Source organism: Teleopsis dalmanni, chromosome 2 (assembly GCF_002237135.1).
Source record: "Teleopsis dalmanni isolate 2A chromosome 2, ASM223713v2, whole genome shotgun sequence".
Taxonomy (NCBI): domain Eukaryota; kingdom Metazoa; phylum Arthropoda; class Insecta; order Diptera; family Diopsidae; genus Teleopsis; species Teleopsis dalmanni.
In genome coordinates, this window is record NC_051847.1 from 148,464,418 (window position 1) to 148,484,401 (window position 19,984).

The 19,984-nt window shown below is 31.0% G+C and overlaps 2 protein-coding genes, 1 non-coding gene and 2 pseudogenes across 3 annotated transcripts; 3 read left to right on the forward strand and 2 right to left on the reverse strand.

Moving 5' to 3' along the window:
* Positions 1 to 223: 223 nt before the first annotated feature.
* LOC119678671 (enhancer of split mgamma protein) lies at positions 224 to 1,079 on the reverse strand. Its single transcript, XM_038090643.1, has one exon. It carries the CDS (start codon positions 1,035 to 1,037, stop codon positions 387 to 389), a length of 651 nt encoding a protein of 216 aa, XP_037946571.1. The 5' UTR covers positions 1,038 to 1,079; the 3' UTR covers positions 224 to 386.
* Positions 1,080 to 8,866: 7,787 nt separating this feature from the next.
* LOC119678672 (enhancer of split mdelta protein) lies at positions 8,867 to 9,587 on the reverse strand. The gene has a single exon (XM_038090644.1). The coding sequence runs from the start codon at positions 9,561 to 9,563 to the stop codon at positions 8,994 to 8,996; it is 570 nt and encodes a 189-aa protein (XP_037946572.1). The 5' UTR covers positions 9,564 to 9,587; the 3' UTR covers positions 8,867 to 8,993.
* A 6,468-nt stretch (positions 9,588 to 16,055) lies between these two features.
* Positions 16,056 to 16,174, forward strand: LOC119686693 (annotated as a pseudogene).
* Positions 16,175 to 18,006: 1,832 nt separating this feature from the next.
* LOC119686684 lies at positions 18,007 to 18,125 on the forward strand (annotated as a pseudogene).
* A 935-nt stretch (positions 18,126 to 19,060) lies between these two features.
* LOC119686626 lies at positions 19,061 to 19,179 on the forward strand. Its single transcript, XR_005253025.1, has one exon. It is a non-coding gene; the product is annotated as a 5S ribosomal RNA (ribosomal RNA).
* The last annotated feature ends 805 nt before the right edge of the window (positions 19,180 to 19,984 follow it).

The window sequence follows — 19,984 nt, forward strand, 5'->3', positions numbered from 1 at the left end:
TATTTTGGGTATATCTTATGATTTTTTTTATTATGCATTATTTAAAATAAAAATCATATTTTTTTAATTAAAGAATTTTTTAATTTAATTCATTATATTTTCATATATTTTATCCTATACTTAAAAACTAAATGACAATTTTTAATTTTTATAAAATAAGAAGTTAACAACAGTTCTTTTAAAATAAATAATAATCAAAAAATTATATTAAATTATGCTATCACATCAACTGCATTTGTATGAAGCAGTCAGCATATGCCTCTTATTTAAAGCTTTTCTTAATCAATTAAATTACTTAAGTGCGAAACATAGCATAAACGCTTTGTTCGCATGGAAGACTTTATTCACTGAGTCGTTTGTTTTGCATATATCCAAAGTTTTAAACTCTACCAAGGTCGCCAGACATTATCTTCTTCTTCAACATCAATATTAATATCAACAGTTGTAACATCTATAGGTGAGTTAGGGCAAGTAACCAGTAAAGGCGTATGCTTTTCACTACTGATGCTTGAGTTCGGACTGCCGGTGTAACTGGATATAGGTGAAATTGGTACAGAGTAATGCCCACGAAAATTGACATTACCAATGTGCACAGAGAGTGGTGATGTAACAGGTACTGGTGGCTTTACAGCAGGTTGTAATTGATTTAAACGTTGTCCAAGATGTGTCATAAGCTGTGTGCCTAAGTTGACATTGACTCCGGGTAGTTCAGATAACGAGCGTGATACTTCATTGACAGCGTGTATGTAACCAGAACGAAAACCTTCTGCCTGTGACATTGTCGTATTGCCTTTTGCAGCAGCTTGTTTACGTTGTTGTCTGAGCTTTTGTAGATGTGTCACAGTTAGTTCTAAAATATCCGCCTTTTCAAGGCGTGTAACATGTTCACCTTCCGACTCTAATGTAGCAACCATTAAATCCTTTAATTCATCTAAACACTTATTAATTCGTGCGCGCCGCTTTCGCTCAAGCATGGGTTTCATAACTTTACGATATTGGTAGGTTTTTGACATCTCTGATATTTGTGCTGCTGCCATTTTGTTGTAATTAATGTTGTTGTTTTTTATATCACAGTATTTAAAAATCTTTGAAATTTATCCACACAATGAGTAAATTTCTTAATTTTAAATGTTTCTTTCTCAAGTGTTGAATGTAAAATGATAACACCAGCTCGACTTCGCTAGTTTTTATACTCTCTGCCTCAGTTCTGGTTTTGCGCACACGCACAGCTCAAATGTTAATTCCAACCCTTGTTTTCGTTACTTCGATGGAATCTAAACATGACACAACTCAGCACATTCTTGGAGCATATAACGTTGTACCAGAAATACCAACACAGGTAGCAAGAATGAGCGACAATAAGAATTTTTCTTGTTACCTTTTGTGCTTCTCTTTGCATGCTAGCACACAGCCCCGCACGTTCTGTACAACGAGCGAAATGCATTCCGTGATCCTTTGGCTGCATGCAACCCCGATATATTTTCATAGCGTCAACGTCTTGACTGTTTTCTTATTGTGTGTCACCCTTATCAAGTCAAGGGAGGAAATCTACGCAATCCAAAGCCAAGCTGCAAGGACTTTCGTTTGAACCGTGGGAAACACTTTCGTTGTAAGTTTCTCACACGATTTTTGCTCACCTGCCCAAAATGATATGAACAAAATAAGGAAACACATTAAGGAGTCCAATGCATGAACATGAGAATTTAGCAATCTGGCCACAAAAATAAATAAGCAACAGAAGACGGAAGGGTGTCGGCGTATATGGCATATACAGTAACTTACCACAGCTGTGCTATATATATTTCTGATTGAATTTTTATAAGGATTTTATTTTGTTATGTTCTTTTTGTATTTTTAAATATTTTGGGCTTTGTTCTTATTCTTTGTTGTGTTATTGTGCAAAGGATTTTAATATTGTGTGTTCTGTAGTTCCAAAAGAATTATAAGCATAAAAAGCAGCATAAATGATATATATAATCGATTAGAAAATTTAAATTCAAGCGATCATGTTTGAAAATCGTGGGAAAGTATTCTATAATGCATACAGGGTCAAAGAGGAAAATATCATAACGACTTCCTGTCTGTTAAGTCGTTTTTTTCAGAAGACTTCGTGCGCACTTGTTACCATTTCCACACGATTTCTTTTGACGTAGAATGATCGTGTGCATTGCGTGTGACTAGCGTTTTCCCTCTGCACCTATTATGTTGCCTGGTTGGAAGACAGAGTTCTGCGTACATTTCGCTTGTCTCGGGATGGACACACTTTTAGTTTACATAAGAGATGTTACAAGAAAATATGTGATTGCTGCAAGCAATGCACACTTTCCATTGTAGATTAACTTTAAGTTGAAGAACTAACACGCATCTGTTAATCAAAAATGATCTGAAAGAAGTGGGGTCCATGTTGGGCTAAACATTTGTGCGGGATATGCTTATATATGTTTAAATAAACAAAAACAATACATTTTATTTAAAATAAATTTTTTATATTTTCAAACAAAATGAACACATTTATTTATTTATATAATTTTTATAAATATTTTAAATTATAATAGTTAACACATGAATCTCCATTATTATCTTATGCATCTAACCCTTTAAAAGTTTTCCAATAACATTTTAATATATTCAAAAAACAAGACACATATTACGAGACAATGTACCACTTAGCCAATTAACGATCCCATTTCAATACTTGGAATAGGTTTTTTATAAACTTATTTTGCTCTTAATGCTTTTAACTTTACGCAACCCATTTAGTTGAGTATTCTACAGGTTATTGGCAGGGTGTTATTAAGATGTATATGCATCTTTCTGTTAATGACTGTTAATACTTAATAACAAAAACTCAATATAAAGTATAACAGAATAGATTAGTTGTATTATCAAATACCTACACTGATTTTTTTGTGTACCGAAAAGAAAAATCTATTTACATGAACTAAGTAGTTTATTAAGTTAAGTAGTTTACCATATACTCAAGAGCAAAATTTTGCGAAGACATAAAGGAGTACATTTATGTATTCAACATTTATTATTAAATGCCGATCATTCACGTATTAATTATAGCTACAAAAAATTTAATAAAGTTTTTTTTTTGTTTCTTGTTTGTTGTAAAAAAAATTTAAAAAGCAAAAAATTATTGTAGAGATCAAATGTATCAAAAGTTTCAAGTCAAGTATTTTTAATTTCTACCACGTCACAAATAATATGTGCAGTATAGGGTCATCACAATGAAACAGAGCGCCTATGATTAATTTCATTTATATGCTGGTTGTTTGAACCGTATTCACAATTTTTTTAACTCGTTCGGTCATCGAGAATAGCAACTGGGAGCAGAACAGCTGACCAGAAATATCTTTCACAACATAGTTTCCAGAATAAACACGGACAAACTATTTTCTATATAGGACAATTTATACATTTATTCGTAATTATACATCTATTGTAATTATTAAAATGTATATCGATATCTTATATATTTCTTATTTTTGTAATTTAATTTTTTTTTTATTTTTACATTTTTTACAGTAATATTTCATTATTAATATTTTTTCAGAAACTATTTAATCCAAATTTTGTTGAAATTATATTCAACTGATATTTTCAACAAGAAATCGCCCAAAAATCTTCAAATTTGAAAAAAAAACAAAACTTGTAAAATTGTTGATGAAATCCCATTATAATCAATGTGATGGTACGAATCTAAAATTGGTAAGTTTTGCAACAATTAAATATATTGCTATATAATTAAATATTTCAAATCGATAATAATATTTAAATTGCTAAAATCACTTTTCTATTAAAATAAAAAGGTCATATTTAAGATATGAAAATAAATCTTTATATTTTGTGGAATAATATATGTCCACTTTAATGTGTGAAGAGTCTTTAGTTTAATATTTATCAAATATTTAATAACATATCTATAACTAATAACATATCTATCACAGTAATTCTTCACCAGTTTCTATAAATTAGTTTGTTTCTTTTTCATTGTGTGACTGAATAGTTGCAACTATTTTATAGAATTTAAAATTTACATGCTTCACTTTATGTATATTTTATTGATGTCGAATGGTTAGAAATTATGTAAAGAGTCACTGCAATGATACAGTATTTGAATTACAGAACACCAGCAATGATTTACGTGCACCCCTGCAGTGAAAGCTTAACAAAACGGTAAAACAATTAGGACGATAATACTCCAACAAAAATTTCGCTGTAGAAGTTTTATCAGTATCTGTTGAAATCATCAGTTTTGAATATAATTTCTTTCTTGTTGAGGAGTGAAGTGAATGTAACACCTCTGCTGTTGTTTGGGTTACAGCAACGGGTTAGACAATGCAACTTTGGATTGAATGGAAATTAATAGATGTTCTTATTTTACAAACGTATACATCACTTTTCATCACAGCTCTCAGAACTGTCCGTTTAAGAAGCTAAACTTATGGTTAGGAAGCGGAAGCTGTGGGCTCTTACTTGCGTGACATCTTCAGTTAAGTGTTAAAAGTGAAATTCAGTCACTTCCAGTTACTCTTATAAACAATATTAGCATAGTACATACAAGCGAACAAAATCATACATAGGATATTGTACAATTACCTATTAAATTATGAGTAACATGCTACATATGTTTGAACACCTCATTCAAGTTCAATTATTCTCCCTCTCTCTTTTAATTCTTTTATTTATTATTTTTATTAATACCTATTCCTGTACATTCAATTCCTACTCTTACGTCCCCGTCGTGCAACCTGGGCAACGTAAGCAACCTACGAATGAGACAAGATCTCTAGGTCACGGCAAACGAGAGAGGGAGCCTTAGTGGTGCCACTTCGACATATTCGATTTAAGGGTCCGCCGAGGCTTGGCAGCTCATCAACAACTCGCTGCAGTGGGCGTCTGACTTGTTTTAAGCGGCTCGCTATACAAATGTGTACACTGGAGTTCTTGGGCCCATCACCCATCGGCTCACAAAACCTTGATAATCAAACATGGAGGAATACAACAACAATGATAATACTACTCCGAGGGGTAATCATAGTATGATAAATAGGCAGGCACAAGGATTTTGGAATTGCCAAATCCATGTACGAGAATCATGATGAATGAAACCAATACCATGCAATCGCGTCGTATAGAACGACCAAATATCGGAATAAAAAGGAGTATAAAATTCGGAACGTGGAACGTACGAACACTTACTGAAGACGTAAAATTAAACCAACTCCGGAAAGAAATGGCAGGCTACAACTTAGACTTAGTAGCTGTGCAGGAATGCAGGAGAACTGGGCATGGTCAAATCAATGATGAAAATACGGTTTTTATCTATTCAGGATGACACGAGAAGATCATAGTAGAGGCGTGGGCTCTTTGATGTCCAAGAAGATTGCAAGGGGCGTGCTTGGATGGTACCCAATAAATGAAAGAATGATGGCGCTAGAACAACAAACGGGAGCTCGTAAACTAATTGTTGTTAATGTTTATGCTCCAACAGAAAGAAAGTCAGAAGTTGAAAAAGAAGAATTCTACTACCAACTGAACAGTTGGGTCAACAGTCATGTCAGACAATTAGATATCACACTATTCCTCGGCGATTTTAATGCAAAAATAGGATCCGACAATGCCAATGTTGAACGTTACTTTGGAGTACTCCGGTCTAGGAATCAGAAATGACAATGGAAACAGATTATTGGAATTTTGCTGTGAAAGGAGCCTTGTATTTGGAGGCACTCTTTTCCACCATAAACGACTACACAAAGTAACATGGGTATCTCCGGATGGCAAAACAATGAACCAAATCGATCACGTCCTCATTAACTCGAAATGGAGATCATCGTTATTAGACGTATGTGCGAAAAGAGGGGCCGATATAGACAGTGACCACAATATAGTCCTAAAGTTGCAGCAGCCAAAACCAAACTCGAAAAAGCACCACGAAATTTGACACAGGAAAACTATGTACAGCTTAGCATCAGAAGGATTACGCAGAAGCAGTCAAAAATCAAATAGAAACAGATATCTTAAATACTAATACGAACAATATCGAAAAATAGTGGTGGATGAAGTAATGCGAGCGTCCTTAAAAGGCAACAAAGGTATCCAGTAGAACCCATTCATTCAATTGGAAGACGCCATAACATCAGAGACTTACAAGAAAATATGGAAGCACTTTGGATAAATGCAGCAGTTGCCGGCCTAGAGATTAATTGCAACAAGACAAAGTAATGGCGGGAGGACACAGCTCAAACTCTTAAAATAAAAGAAGATGTTGTGGAATGCGTAGATAAATTTAATTATCTAGGTAGTATAGTCGCAACTAAGAATGGTGCGGGCGAAGACATTGCCTCTCGTTTAATGAAAGCTAAATCTGCATTTGGCATGTTGCGTGTTGTGTGGCGCTCTAACCAAATCTGCACCCGCACAAAAATTCGTATTTACAACTCCAATGTAAAGTCTGTGCTATCCTATGCCTGTGAGACCTGGAAAAGAACAAGAGATATTGATACAAAAAAACAAACTTTCGTGAACAAATGTTTACGACAAATATTAAAAATATGGTGGCCCAACCGCATCACAAACACCAACCTATGGACCGTTACAAATCAATCATCTACTATGGAGATAAGAAGACGTAAATGGCTCTGGGTAGGCCACAATTTACGCAGACCCAATGGAAATATTGCACGTCATATCTGAGATGGAATCCTCAAGGCAGTCGTCGACCTGGAGCGCCGGCTAAAACTTGGAGAAAAACAATTAAAGAAGAACTAAGAGAAGCGAAGTATTCCTGGAGTGACATATACCGTGAATCAAATAACCGAATATGATATAAAAAGATGATAAAGGCCCTTTGCTCCACTGGGAGATACGAATAAGAGAGAGAGATTCCTGTATATTATTGCAATCGTCTCACTAGCGCACGACAACTACTAAACATGAATCTTGAAGCCTTGACGACAAGCAGACTGCCGTACTGACAATATGCCTACGCGTTTAATCAAAGAGAGGGGGAGGTATATCAAGCGCCTAAAGAGTCCCCTGAAATAAATCGAAGAAATATTTTTATACATATGTATATTGATTATTTATTAATCATACTGTTTAATAAAACAAATATTTTTTTCACTGAAATATTTCACTGAAATTTTTCACTGAAATCATAAGCCTTTAACTGCTTATACCCGACTCCATCTACATTCCGAAGATGATCATACAGAGGACACTCACAAAAATTATAGATACATTTCTCTTATTTGTCGGTAGGTACGAAAAAATAAAACATGGAAAAATCAAAGTATTTTTATCTTAAAATAAAAAAAGGGTTGTCAATTGTATTATACCTATATAATTGTGAGGCCGTGTAATCTCACACCGTCACTAATATAATATCTAAGGAAACAGATTCTTTGGCTAAATAGCTTAGTTTCTTTTATTACAATCCTCAATTCGAGAGCTATTTCTTTCCCTTTGTCAATTTCGTTTTGACCCAATAGGTTAAATAGGTTATATACAATTCTCCAAAATATTTGGTTTACATTAATCTATATAGTATCCAAGAAAAATATATTTTTATTAACATTCTTGGTTAGGGTATCCGTAATATTAATATTTATTGTGGCTTCAAAGCATTCCACTTTTTAAGTCTCCAAAGAAAACACAAGTGAAAGTAACCAAAACGAATGTATAAAAACTCTTATCCGTAATGCATTGCAGAAATATTGAAAAAAAGTTTCTTTATATCCATGCTAATAATTATTTCTTTTAGGACAACAGATAAATTTCTTTTAATAAAATTTATAGAGAATATGTAAATATAGAATTTTGTAAACAAACATTCTAATATAGAGTTTTCTTAAATATAATTTATATTCATATTAATCAAATTAATTTGAAGAAATAAGTGAATAGATAAGTGATTAGATAAATAATAATAATGTGTGGATAACTAAATAAAGTTATCCACACATAAAGTTGTAATGGAATATATATTGAATAATATAATGAATAATATAAAGAATATAATAATAAGCTTAACGTTTTGTAAATCCCTATATTTATGAAAAAAAATTGATATTAATTTTTGCTTTGAGAATTTATTTTTATATAATATATTATTTAATACATTATTTTAAATATCATACAAATAACTAAGACTGACTTTAAAATACAATTTAGAAATTCAGTTTAAAATATACTTATTGAAAGAGTTTAAGAAATATATTAAAGGGTGTAATATAAGAGATAAAATAATTATAAAGTAGCGATTGTTATAAAAATTTAAATACAAAATGGAGTTGCGATTCTACATTTTGTTGTATTTTAACTATACAATATTATATATACGAAACAATTTTTAAATTTTTTTCACTTAAACAAAATATATATATATATGTATATATATATCATTTTTATATGATTAAAATATTTTAATGTTAAGAAGTTTAGTTTAGTTTACATAATAAAGCTTTCGTTTATTTTTCACTGAATAACTATATAAAGAAATAAAACTTAAAAAGAAAACTAATAAAATATGATTATTAATTATCACACGTACTGTGATGTCATTTACAATTTAAATGGAAGAACGAATATTTTTTTTAGAAACCAATATACACTTATACACTAACATATAATATAAAGATATTTGTAAAAAGTATTGAATAAAACATAATTGTATATAAAAAAATACAAATATAAAAATATTTGTTCGATATATTCGATGTGGAGATCAAATTGTATTGATTTAAACTCTTAAAAAATCACAGTAAAATCACAAATAACACTACATATATTACATAGAAATACTAACTACATATGCAATTAGAATTCATTTACCAAAATTTGTGTGAATATAAAAAATTCTAATATGCATATATAACAAATAAACTGTATAATTTACTTAAAATTAATAAAGCTGCGTATAAATTACGTACTGAGGTTCATTTCGGTATCAAATTCAAATGGAAATGCATCACCATGGAACTGCATCACCAAGGACGCCAAACGTCTTCACCTGGTTTTGCTTGTAAATTCTGTATTTTTAAACCATGTTGAATATTTTCTGCGCTCTTCCTACGTACTGGATAATCTTTTGGTTTGATAAATTCTACTTCTTTAGTTTCGTTACATTTCTTAATAGAGGGTTGTATATCCTTTAGTTGATAGCCCAAATGCTTCATAAGACGTGTACCAAACTTAACATCAAGTCCGGGTAGCGTATTAAATATTTTAGAAACTTCAACAGCGGCTTGTGTGTATCCTGCTCGAAATTTCTCATAATTCACACTGTTGCCACTAACAATGTCTGTATCTTTTCGAATGGTTCTGGCAACTTCATGTTTATGCGTTTTTAAGTAATTCACTGTCATCTCAAGTATATCGGCCTTTTCCAATTTGGTTACATGTTCGCCTTGTGCTTCCATAGTATCCACTATAAGATCTTTTAATTCATCTAAGTAAAGATTCATACGTGCGCGCCGCTTACGTTCCAAAAGTGGTTTCGTTACTTTCCGATAATGTTGAGTTTTGGTCATAAAGCGTTGCCCGTCAACAGACATTTTTTTTCGTAATTATTTACTCAAAATTTATATTTATGATTTACTTTTATTTTACAAAATTAAATAATCAAAGTTTTTAGAAAAATTTTTAAAACTGTTTACTGCACGGTAGCCAATTGGTAAATGATGTTGCCGTAAGGTAAACCGATCCTTTTTGTAGTCAGTGCTCTTTAAGATACTGAGAGTGTGTCGTTATGTTTGCGAGCACTGCTACCCTTAAAGATCAGCTTACAACCTGTCGCACAATGCTTTACTGAAATTCTTCTACACTGACTGCTTCTGTTACTGTGCACTGATGCTGTATTTTTGTTGCTCTTGCTGTTGTTATTGTTATTGTTGTGATAAAGAGAGCGTACGCGTTTGTCGTGTGAATGGCACTGCATATCATTCGGCACTATGTGCTAAAGTGCACCCAAGTGCTGCACTTAGATATAACGCGCGGTAGTTGCACGTGTATAAAATAAATGCATTATAAATGCACTGTAAAAAATTTTGGCTATTAAATCAGTATGTTCTTTAAAATATAAACAAGTTTTAGAAGTTTAACATAAATTACTGGTATGGTTTCTATTAAATGGCAATATTGTAAAAATCAATCATCAGCGTTTTGAATTACTAATTAATTACTTTAATAAGTATACTTAATTTAAAAAAATGATAACAGTAGTCTCTCTTGAAATAACCTATCACTTTTGTATATTATCTAAATACAATAGAAATATGTTTTCAAACAAACAGCAGATTCTATACATATCTTGTATGTAAAAATTTATATATATATATATCTGACATATATAAAAATCAAAGCTGTAAAGTAAGTGATAACTAGTACTTTAATAACTATAAAAGCTCTAAATTAAAAATTGGTATTAATATTGCTATGTTTTGCAATCATCACTTTGCATCATAGTGTCACTCACTTAATACTAAGAAACCTGTAGTGAATTAAGAAAGGGTGAAAAGTATAATTTTTTTTCTTCCAAACCCATTTCATCCATATCGCACTGTTTTGTTCACAAATTGAAAATTAAGCTTTAAAAAAAATTCAACAAATATATTTCTTTTAAATGAAATCATTTTTCATTTTTCATCTTTTTAATCTAAAAGTTTTCAATTTCAAAAATATAGTAAACAGATGAAATGTATATAAACGTTTTCATATGTTGGATGTGGCAACTTTACATGTTCGGCATGACTCAGTTTTAAATAAAATTAAAAGTGATGCTTTTTTGTAGTTATTTTTAATATTATAAAATATGTTTTATTAAATACTTTCAAATGAATGAGAAAGCTAGAAGTAAAAACTTTTAACATTTTAAAATAAGAAAATTTCGTTTTAGAAATTACTATTTATGGTCACATAGGAATGTTCTATCGCTATTTACACGAATTGTTTTATATCATTATTATTATTATTATTATTAAAAGAAGGAATCGTGCACTGTGACCTAAAAGTACTATTGTGCCCCTTGGTCGGATTAGAATGTTTCTCCAACTCCAATTGCTTTAATGAAAGACAGTATAGACCCTATCTTTCCTAGTCTTGAATTTTTATAAACCATGAAATACCCTCCTAGGTGTTTCTTCTGCTTGTGCATCAATGCTAGGCACTCCCCAATCACATGGTATGCAGTTTTTCTGTCTTCTCTACAGTATCTGCAGTCTGAGTTGGATTGAATTCCTAACTTGTGTTAAGTTATTGTAAAATAAAACAGTTTACAAAGCTTTTAAGATTTTAACCTAGTTTATTTATTATATTGATAGTAGCAGTTTTTAATATATATATTATTTCATTCGCTCCAAAGCAACCAAAAAAACCTCCACTCTACGCGTCGTATTTCGCCATACTCCCTTTTTTAAACGTCAAACGCTCGATTTGCTATTTTTGCACACTCATGGTTGCATTTTCGTATTTTAATTTTTCGTGTTTTTACAGTCGGCCTCCTGACATCTCAAAGCGACCCCGATTTGTCCGTCGATTCGGCAACGTTATCATTGTCGTCATCATCGTCGTCATCAACCTCGCTGCTACTGTCATCGTAAGGTAACTGACACCATCGCTTGATCTTATCGAACGAATACACCGAGGTGTACTGCCGCTGTGTTCGTTTGGAGTTGGGTAAATCGTTGACTACATATCGGTCTTTGTCGAGTACTTTAGTAATAATGAAGGGGGCTTTATAACGCGGCTCTAGTTTCCTCGACTCACCCGTGCTATACGGCTCGTTTTGGACTAATACTAGATCACCCTCTTGAAATTTCGTTGGCTGTAAGTACCGCTTGTCGTATCGGCTTTTAGCTTTAGCTCGCTCATCAGTAATTCGTTCTGCAATCGTTCTGCGTAAATCCGTTAATTGATCAGTAGTCAGAGTGTCGTCGTTATGTAGAGTTAGAATTAATGCGTTCTGAAGTATATCACGAGGTTGATAACCATACAGTAACTCGTACGGTGTGCATTTCGTTGTCGCATTCTCCATCGTATTTAGGCACCATTGCAATCTTACCATATTTTCGTCCCATCGTTTGTCAACCGTATTTGTTGGTAACAGCATCGATAATATTGTTCGATTAGTCCGTTCGGCATGAGCATTTGCTCGTGGAGTTCTTACTGCATTTTTAATATGTCGAATATGGTTCCGAGTACAAAACCTCTCGAAATCTTTCGCTGTTTTAATATTCCGTTTAATATTCCGTTTAATATTCCGTTTAATATTCCGTTTAATATTCCGTTTAATATTCCGTTTAATATTCCGTTTAATATTCCGTTTAATATTCCGTTTAATATTCCGTTTTATATTCCGTTTAATATTCCGTTTAATATTCCGTTTAATATTCCGTTTAATATTCCGTTTAATATTCCGTTTAATACTCCGTTTTATATTCCGTTTAATATTCCGTTTTTCATTCCATTGGAATGCATTAAGAGATCTTTCGACGCGATTGATAAATTGTCCAACCGTAAGACCATTTTTATCTGTTGGATCGAACACGGGTATCGTTTCGCTGATATCTTTTACCGACCCATGTTGTGGTAAATCGTTAACCACTGTAGATGTAATTTCCGTCTTCTGATTTTCATTTTTTTCGCTCACGTTTTCCGTAGGTTTACTTCGTATCACGTTTTCTATGCCCATTACAAGTTGTTGAATCATTCGTTCCATATTATCTAATCGTGAATTGATCACATCTACCGGCTCGCGGATTTCGTCTGCTTTCAGGTGCTCTGTCAGACGCAATACTAACTGCGCTTTGTTGCCCGTCGTATCTAAACCTTCTTCCTCCAACGCCTCCTTCAGCTCGCTTAAACGCATATCCTTCAACTTCACCATTCTCATTTTATTACCGCCGTTAATTTATAAACAACAAACTTCGTTCCCGTTTCGTTTTGTTTTTCTTTATACCTTAACTTCGCTTTCGCGCATGTTAATGTGTTGAAGCGCTAGCGCTCCCACGGACACACTCACACGTTTCGGCTAGGCGCTGTTTATCCCACTTCTGATTTTTGTTAAGTTATTGTAAAATAAAACAGTTTACAAAGCTTTTAAGATTTTAACCTAGTTTATTTATTATATTGATAGTAGCAGTTTTTAATATATATATTATTTCATTCGCTCCAAAGCAACCAAAAAAACCTCCACTCTACGCGTCGTATTTCGCCATACTCCCTTTTTTAAACGTCAAACGCTCGATTTGCTATTTTTGCACACTCATGGTTGCATTTTCGTATTTTAATTTTTCGTGTTTTTACACTTGGATAGGTGATTATTTAATCTACAGTGACCGGTCAATAATCCCGTAATAATTCTTAGGTTGTATTTTAATTGTGCTATGCAATCTTTAAAGCGTTTTTGGTTGTAAGTCCCTAAAAGCATTTTAGTCTTGGTAGCATTTCCCAATAGAGCTCTCTTTTTTCTTCCTCTGCACCGTTCATAAGACTGGATACTCTATCCTTTATCTAGACCACAGAAAAGGCTGCACCTCTTCTTGCAAGTTTGTTTGCCATTTTTATATCATGAATGTATAGAAAAGTCAAAAGATTATAAAATATAGATAAAACATATTATATAGTGTATGTGTAAAATAAAAAATAAACATGTTAACTCATTGTGTTAACAATATTTTCATAAATTGATAGTTTACAGATTTTGAATATAATGGCAAAGTATGACAATTAATTTATATTAATAAATAAAAATTATTTATAAATAATTAAATACAGGAATTATATCTAAGACCACTGATGATGGGTATTTGACAATACTCGAAACAGCTATATGGTCAGCGAAAAATTTTATTAACTAAAATAATATAAAATGAATTTTTGTTGCTATATTTCACTATTGTTAGAAAAACCTCTTTATGTTATTAAATATAAAAAAAAATTTAAAAATGTATTCATATTGATATTTTTTACAATTATATAAAATAAAATACATTAATCTTATTATTTATTTTATTAAAATTACTCAAAACTGTTAAAATTTTCGCATTTAAATTTACACTCATTTTTTAAAGTGTACACATGGTAATAATTCTCACCCCAAATTTAAATTCCGTTACAAAAACGTATAACCCGAGCGTGAACTACATTCAACTTCAAGCCATGAACTACACGAATCTCACTTTATGGTAAACACTCGTGCGCTGGCGTGTCGTTCAAAATAAAAGTCTCTCGTGTTTGGCTGCGTATCTTCGTGTGTTTATTGGTATTGGATTCAATTGGGTTCGTGTCCAAAACGTGAGTGCAACAAATGTGCTTTTGTTGTTTTAACAATGTGCTTTATTTCCTCTTTGGTATAACATTTCAATAGATTCAACAACCACCACCAGCAGAAACATTTGCAACAACACCACCAGCAGCCAGCAACGAACAAGCGGCAAGCGGCAACCGGCAACCATCACCATCATCAGCATGCCATTACAGTTCGGCTATAAACTCACGCAAGCAAAAATTTTAAGGGGGAAATAGTCGTTTGAGGATCGTGAGAAAGTTTTCTTCCCGAATTCCCACACAGTTCGCCATTTAGGAAACTTGTCCCATGCAAAGAAGTCACCTGCTCTCTTGTTATTTACGCTTAGTGATTTTTATGTACTTTGATTTGATTTTGTTTTTCTCAACTTCTTTAATTGGGGTTGGGTTCCATACAATATTTACATACATCAGTTGTGTCTGTTTTTGCGTTTACAGTGTATGCAGTGCACTTGCAGTTGTTATTATTGAGTAGATTTGTTTAGGTATTTTACTGATTAATATTTTGTTGCATTACAACAATGCCATAGAAGTCTGTGTATGGTAATTATTGGGTCAGGTCTGATGTGATTTGAGAGAAACCTTAGTGGAATATGTATATACCTAAATTATAATAAGTTACATAATTGACTATGTTAGGGTAATATAAAAAATATACAAATATAGCGAATAAAAAAAACTACAATAAATATAATAAAGGGAAAATGTTTAATTACTAACCCTTACTTTGAAGATTTTACTAATTATAATAATTCTTTGTAATAACAAAAAAATGATAAGAAAATATTAAAAAATTGTTTATTGAAAAATTAACAGTTTTTTGAAATCATTGCATTTTTACAATTATGAGAATTTTAGTTTGAAAGGACATTTGTTGTAACATGTCCAAGACGATGCATAAAACAAAAGAGTTTTGATAAAATCTGAAAATACAGTAGCCAACCAGAAAATAAGAAGTAAGAAGCAGAAAATAGTAGGATGCATTATATTTAAATATTAGCAAAACAATTTCATATATGTATTCATAAAAACTACTATCATTAACCGCATAGATAATTTTACCAATGCAATGCTATGCTTCACATATTTGGACTGCCTGCCGAATACAATGACCGATGTGGTTTTTCTTTATGCGCTTAACTTATAATATCACCGCAAACACATTTAAAACTTTCTAACTCTAGCATAACTAACGTCAACCAAAAGCCTCTTACAAGATTCTTTTAGGTCGTAAAACATTCCTATTAGGAGCAATACAATCGTTAAAAGGCATCTAAACGAATATGGAAGAAGAGTTTTTCCCAACAGAATAGGCTTGCGCCTAGGAGCGCTTATAAAATACATGCACATGGACAAACTATAGACATTTTTGATAAAAACTGAAAGCTATTATATGGAGCATAAACATTTGCACTACCGGTCTTCAGGAAGGTTCGACACACGAACCTATTTAATTTTTAATGATGTGATACTTTGCAAGTGCGCTCAATTGAAAAATAATTTGAGTTTTATGTGTAAGGACAATTGTGCCAAATATGGTAAATGAAATATGATCAAAATTAATATTGAACTTCTATAACACTCCCCAACAGGATTCCTTCATATATTTTTTGTTAACTGTGTTACGAATTATTACCTCAATAAAAGAATTTTCTTCACACCTCTGTTTGCGAGTATATATATATTATTATTATTTATTTAAAAAAAATAATAAATGTAAATATTCTGCTAAATATTCCCTTACCAACGATCATACCACGTTGAATACATCGGTTTTCGTCCGCTCACTGAAATTAAGCAGCGTCGGGCGCGGTTAGTACTTAGATGGGGGACCGCTTGGGAACACCGCGTGTTGTTGGCTTCACAACACTTTTTTACTTTTTTACTTTTTTCCTTTTTTTTCCGGTTTTAATTTTTTTTATATTATTTTGTAAATAATAATATTTTTTTTTATACACCTATCTATTATTTATTTATGTAAAACGCAATTATTTAACTAATTTCTGCTGTATACGTGTACTCGCATCATTTTTAATTTTGAATTTTGAATTTTGAATTTTGAAAATCGTAATCGTGTCGTATACGCAATGCACCGTAAGCACAAGTTTTGTTCAGTTCCATATAAAATGTACAATAGGCATGTATGCGAGTGTGAGTGCGAGTGCAAGTGTGAGTACGAGTGCCAGCGTAAATGAAAACCTTAAATGTTAGAAAACTTTTCAAGTAAAATTACTATTTAAGAAGCTTTGCTTATATTCCTTGTCTTCATTGTATAAAATTTAATAAAACAACAATCTATTGATTGCGCCTATTTATTAGCACTAGCACCAGCACTAGCACTAGCACTAGCAGTAGCACTAGCATTCATATGTTAAATTTTTTAATAAAAATATAAGTATATATAATAATTTTATTCTTCCTTAAAGATAAAATTAAAGTTAAAGTTAATATTGAAGTTAATATTACAGGCAATAGTACTACATAATTAAGCATGTAAAATACAAACACGGATATGTTCAATAACAGTTTTAGTTTAATTTTTCTATTCTGTTCATATTAACTTCACTAGAGAAGAAGAAAAAAGAAACTTTTCTATTTTATTTTATTTAAATTGAAATGAAAAATAAAATAAAATAGCTTTGGAAATAGCTTTAGAGTATTTTCTATTTTCCATTTTCCATTTTCCATATAATATATAGTACGTAGTAAGTAGTACGTATAAGAATAAGAATAAGAATAAGAATAAGAATAAGAATAAGAATAAGAATAAGAATAAGAATAAGAATAAGAATAAGAATAAGAATAAGATAAGAATAAGAATAAGAATAAGAATAAGAATAAGAATAAGAATAAGAATAAGAATAAGAATAAGAATAAGAATAAGAATAAGAATAAGAATAAGAATAAGAATAAGAATAAGAATAAGAATAAGAATAAGAATAAGAATAAGAATAAGAATAAGAATAAGAATAAGAATAAGAATAAGAATAAGAATAAGAATAAGAATAAGAATAAGAATAAGAATAAGAATAAGAATAAGAATAAGAATAAGAATAAGAATAAGAATAAGAATAAGAATAAGAATAAGAATAAGAATAAGAATAAGAATAAGAATAAGAATAAGAATAAGAATAAGAATAAGAATAAGAATAAGAATAAGAATAAGAATAAGAATAAGAATAAGAATAAGAATAAGAATAAGAATAAGAATAAGAATAAGAATAAGAATAAGAATAAGAATAAGAATAAGAATAAGAATAAGAATAAGAATAAGAATAAGAATAAGAATAAGAATAAGAATAAGAATAAGAATAAGAATAAGAATAAGAATAAGAATAAGAATAAGAATAAGAATAAGAATAAGAATAAGAATAAGAATAAGAATAAGAATAAGAATAAGAATAAGAATAAGAATAAGAATAAGAATAAGAATAAGAATAAGAATAAGAATAAGAATAAGAATAAGAATAAGAATAAGAATAAGAATAAGAATAAGAATAAGAATAAGAATAAGAATAAAAATAAGAATAAGAATAAGAATAAGAATAAGAATAAGAATAAGAATAAGAATAAGAATAAGAATAAGAATAAGAATAAGAATAAGAATAAGAATAAGAAAAGAATAAGAATAAGAATAAGAATAAGAATAAGATTAAAATACTGGTAGATGTAGAATTTTGAAACACTTTCTTTGCCAACGACCATACCACGTTGAATACATCGGTTTTCGTCCGCTCACTGAAATTAAGCAGCGTCGGGCGCGGTTAGTACTTAGATGGGGGACCGCTTGGGAACACCGCGTGTTGTTGGCTTCACAACACTTTTTTACTTTTTTACTTTTTTCCTTTTTTTTCCGGTTTTAATTTTTTTTATATTATTTTGTAAATAATAATATTTTTTTTTATACACCTATCTATTATTTATTTATGTAAAACGCAATTATTTAACTAATTTCTGCTGTATACGTGTACTCGCATCATTTTTAATTTTGAATTTTGAATTTTGAATTTTGAAAATCGTAATCGTGTCGTATACGCAATGCACCGTAAGCACAAGTTTTGTTCAGTTCCATATAAAATGTACAATAGGCATGTATGCGAGTGTGAGTGCGAGTGCAAGTGTGAGTACGAGTGCCAGCGTAAATGAAAACCTTAAATGTTAGAAAACTTTTCAAGTAAAATTACTATTTAAGAAGCTTTGCTTATATTCCTTGTCTTCATTGTATAAAATTTAATAAAACAACAATCTATTGATTGCGCCTATTTATTAGCACTAGCACCAGCACTAGCACTAGCACTAGCAGTAGCACTAGCATTCATATGTTAAATTTTTTAATAAAAATATAAGTATATATAATAATTTTATTCTTCCTTAAAGATAAAATTAAAGTTAAAGTTAATATTGAAGTTAATATTACAGGCAATAGTACTACATAATTAAGCATGTAAAATACAAACACGGATATGTTCAATAACAGTTTTAGTTTAATTTTTCTATTCTGTTCATATTAACTTCACTAGAGAAGAAGAAAAAAGAAACTTTTCTATTTTATTTTATTTAAATTGAAATGAAAAATAAAATAAAATAGCTTTGGAAATAGCTTTAGAGTATTTTCTATTTTCCATTTTCCATTTTCCATATTATATATAGTACGTAGTAAGTAGTACGAATAAGAATAAGAATAAGAATAAGAATAAGAATAAGATTAAAATACTGGTAGATGTAGATTTTTTGAAACACTTTCTTTGCCAACGACCATACCACGTTGAATACATCGGTTCTCGTCCGATCACCGAAATTAAGCAGCGTCGGTCGCGGTTAGTACTTAGATGGGGGACCGCTTGGGAACACCGCGTGTTGTTGGCTCCACAACACTTTTTTACTTTTTTCCTTTTTTTTGCGGTTTTAATTTTTTTTTATTTTATTTTGTTACTAATAATATTTTTCTTTATATCACATATCTATTATTTATTTATATAAAATGCAATTATTTAACTAATTTCTGCTGTATACGTATATTCGCATCATTTTTAATTTTGAAATTGTAATCGTGTCGTATACGAAATGCACGTAAGCTCAAGATTTGTTCAGTTCCATATAAAATGTACAATAGGCATGCATGCGAGTGCGAGTGCAAGTGTGAGTACGAGTGCCAGCGTGAATGAAAACCTTAAATGATAGAAAACTTTTCAAGTAAAATTACTAATTAAGAAGCTTTGCTTATATTCCTTGTCCTTATTGAATAAAATTTAATAAAACAACAATCTATTGATTGCGCCTATTTATTAGCACTAGCACTAGCACTAGCACTAGCACTAGCACTAGCACTAGCACTAGCACTAGCACTAGCACTAGCAATAGCACTAGCACTAGCACTAGCACTAGCACTAGCACTAGCACTAGCACTAGCACTAGCACTAGCACTAGCACTAGCACTAGCACTAGCAGTAGCACTAGCACTAGCACTAGCAGTAGCACTAGCATTCATATGTTAAATTTTTTAATAAAAATATAAGTATGTATAAAATTTTATTCTTCCTTAAAGATTAAGTTAAAGTTAAAGTTAATATTGAAGTTAATATTACAGGCAATAGTACTACATAATTAAGCATGTAAAATACAAACACGGATATGTTCAATAACAGTTTTAGTTTAATTTTCCTATTCTGTT

Bases quoted from the DNA above. Each gene is read 5' to 3' on its own strand.
- LOC119678671 (XM_038090643.1), bottom strand. From the start codon at position 1,037: ATGGCAGCAGCACAAATATCAGAGATGTCAAAAACCTACCAATATCGT.
- LOC119678672 (XM_038090644.1), bottom strand. From the start codon at position 9,563: ATGTCTGTTGACGGGCAACGCTTTATGACCAAAACTCAACATTATCGG.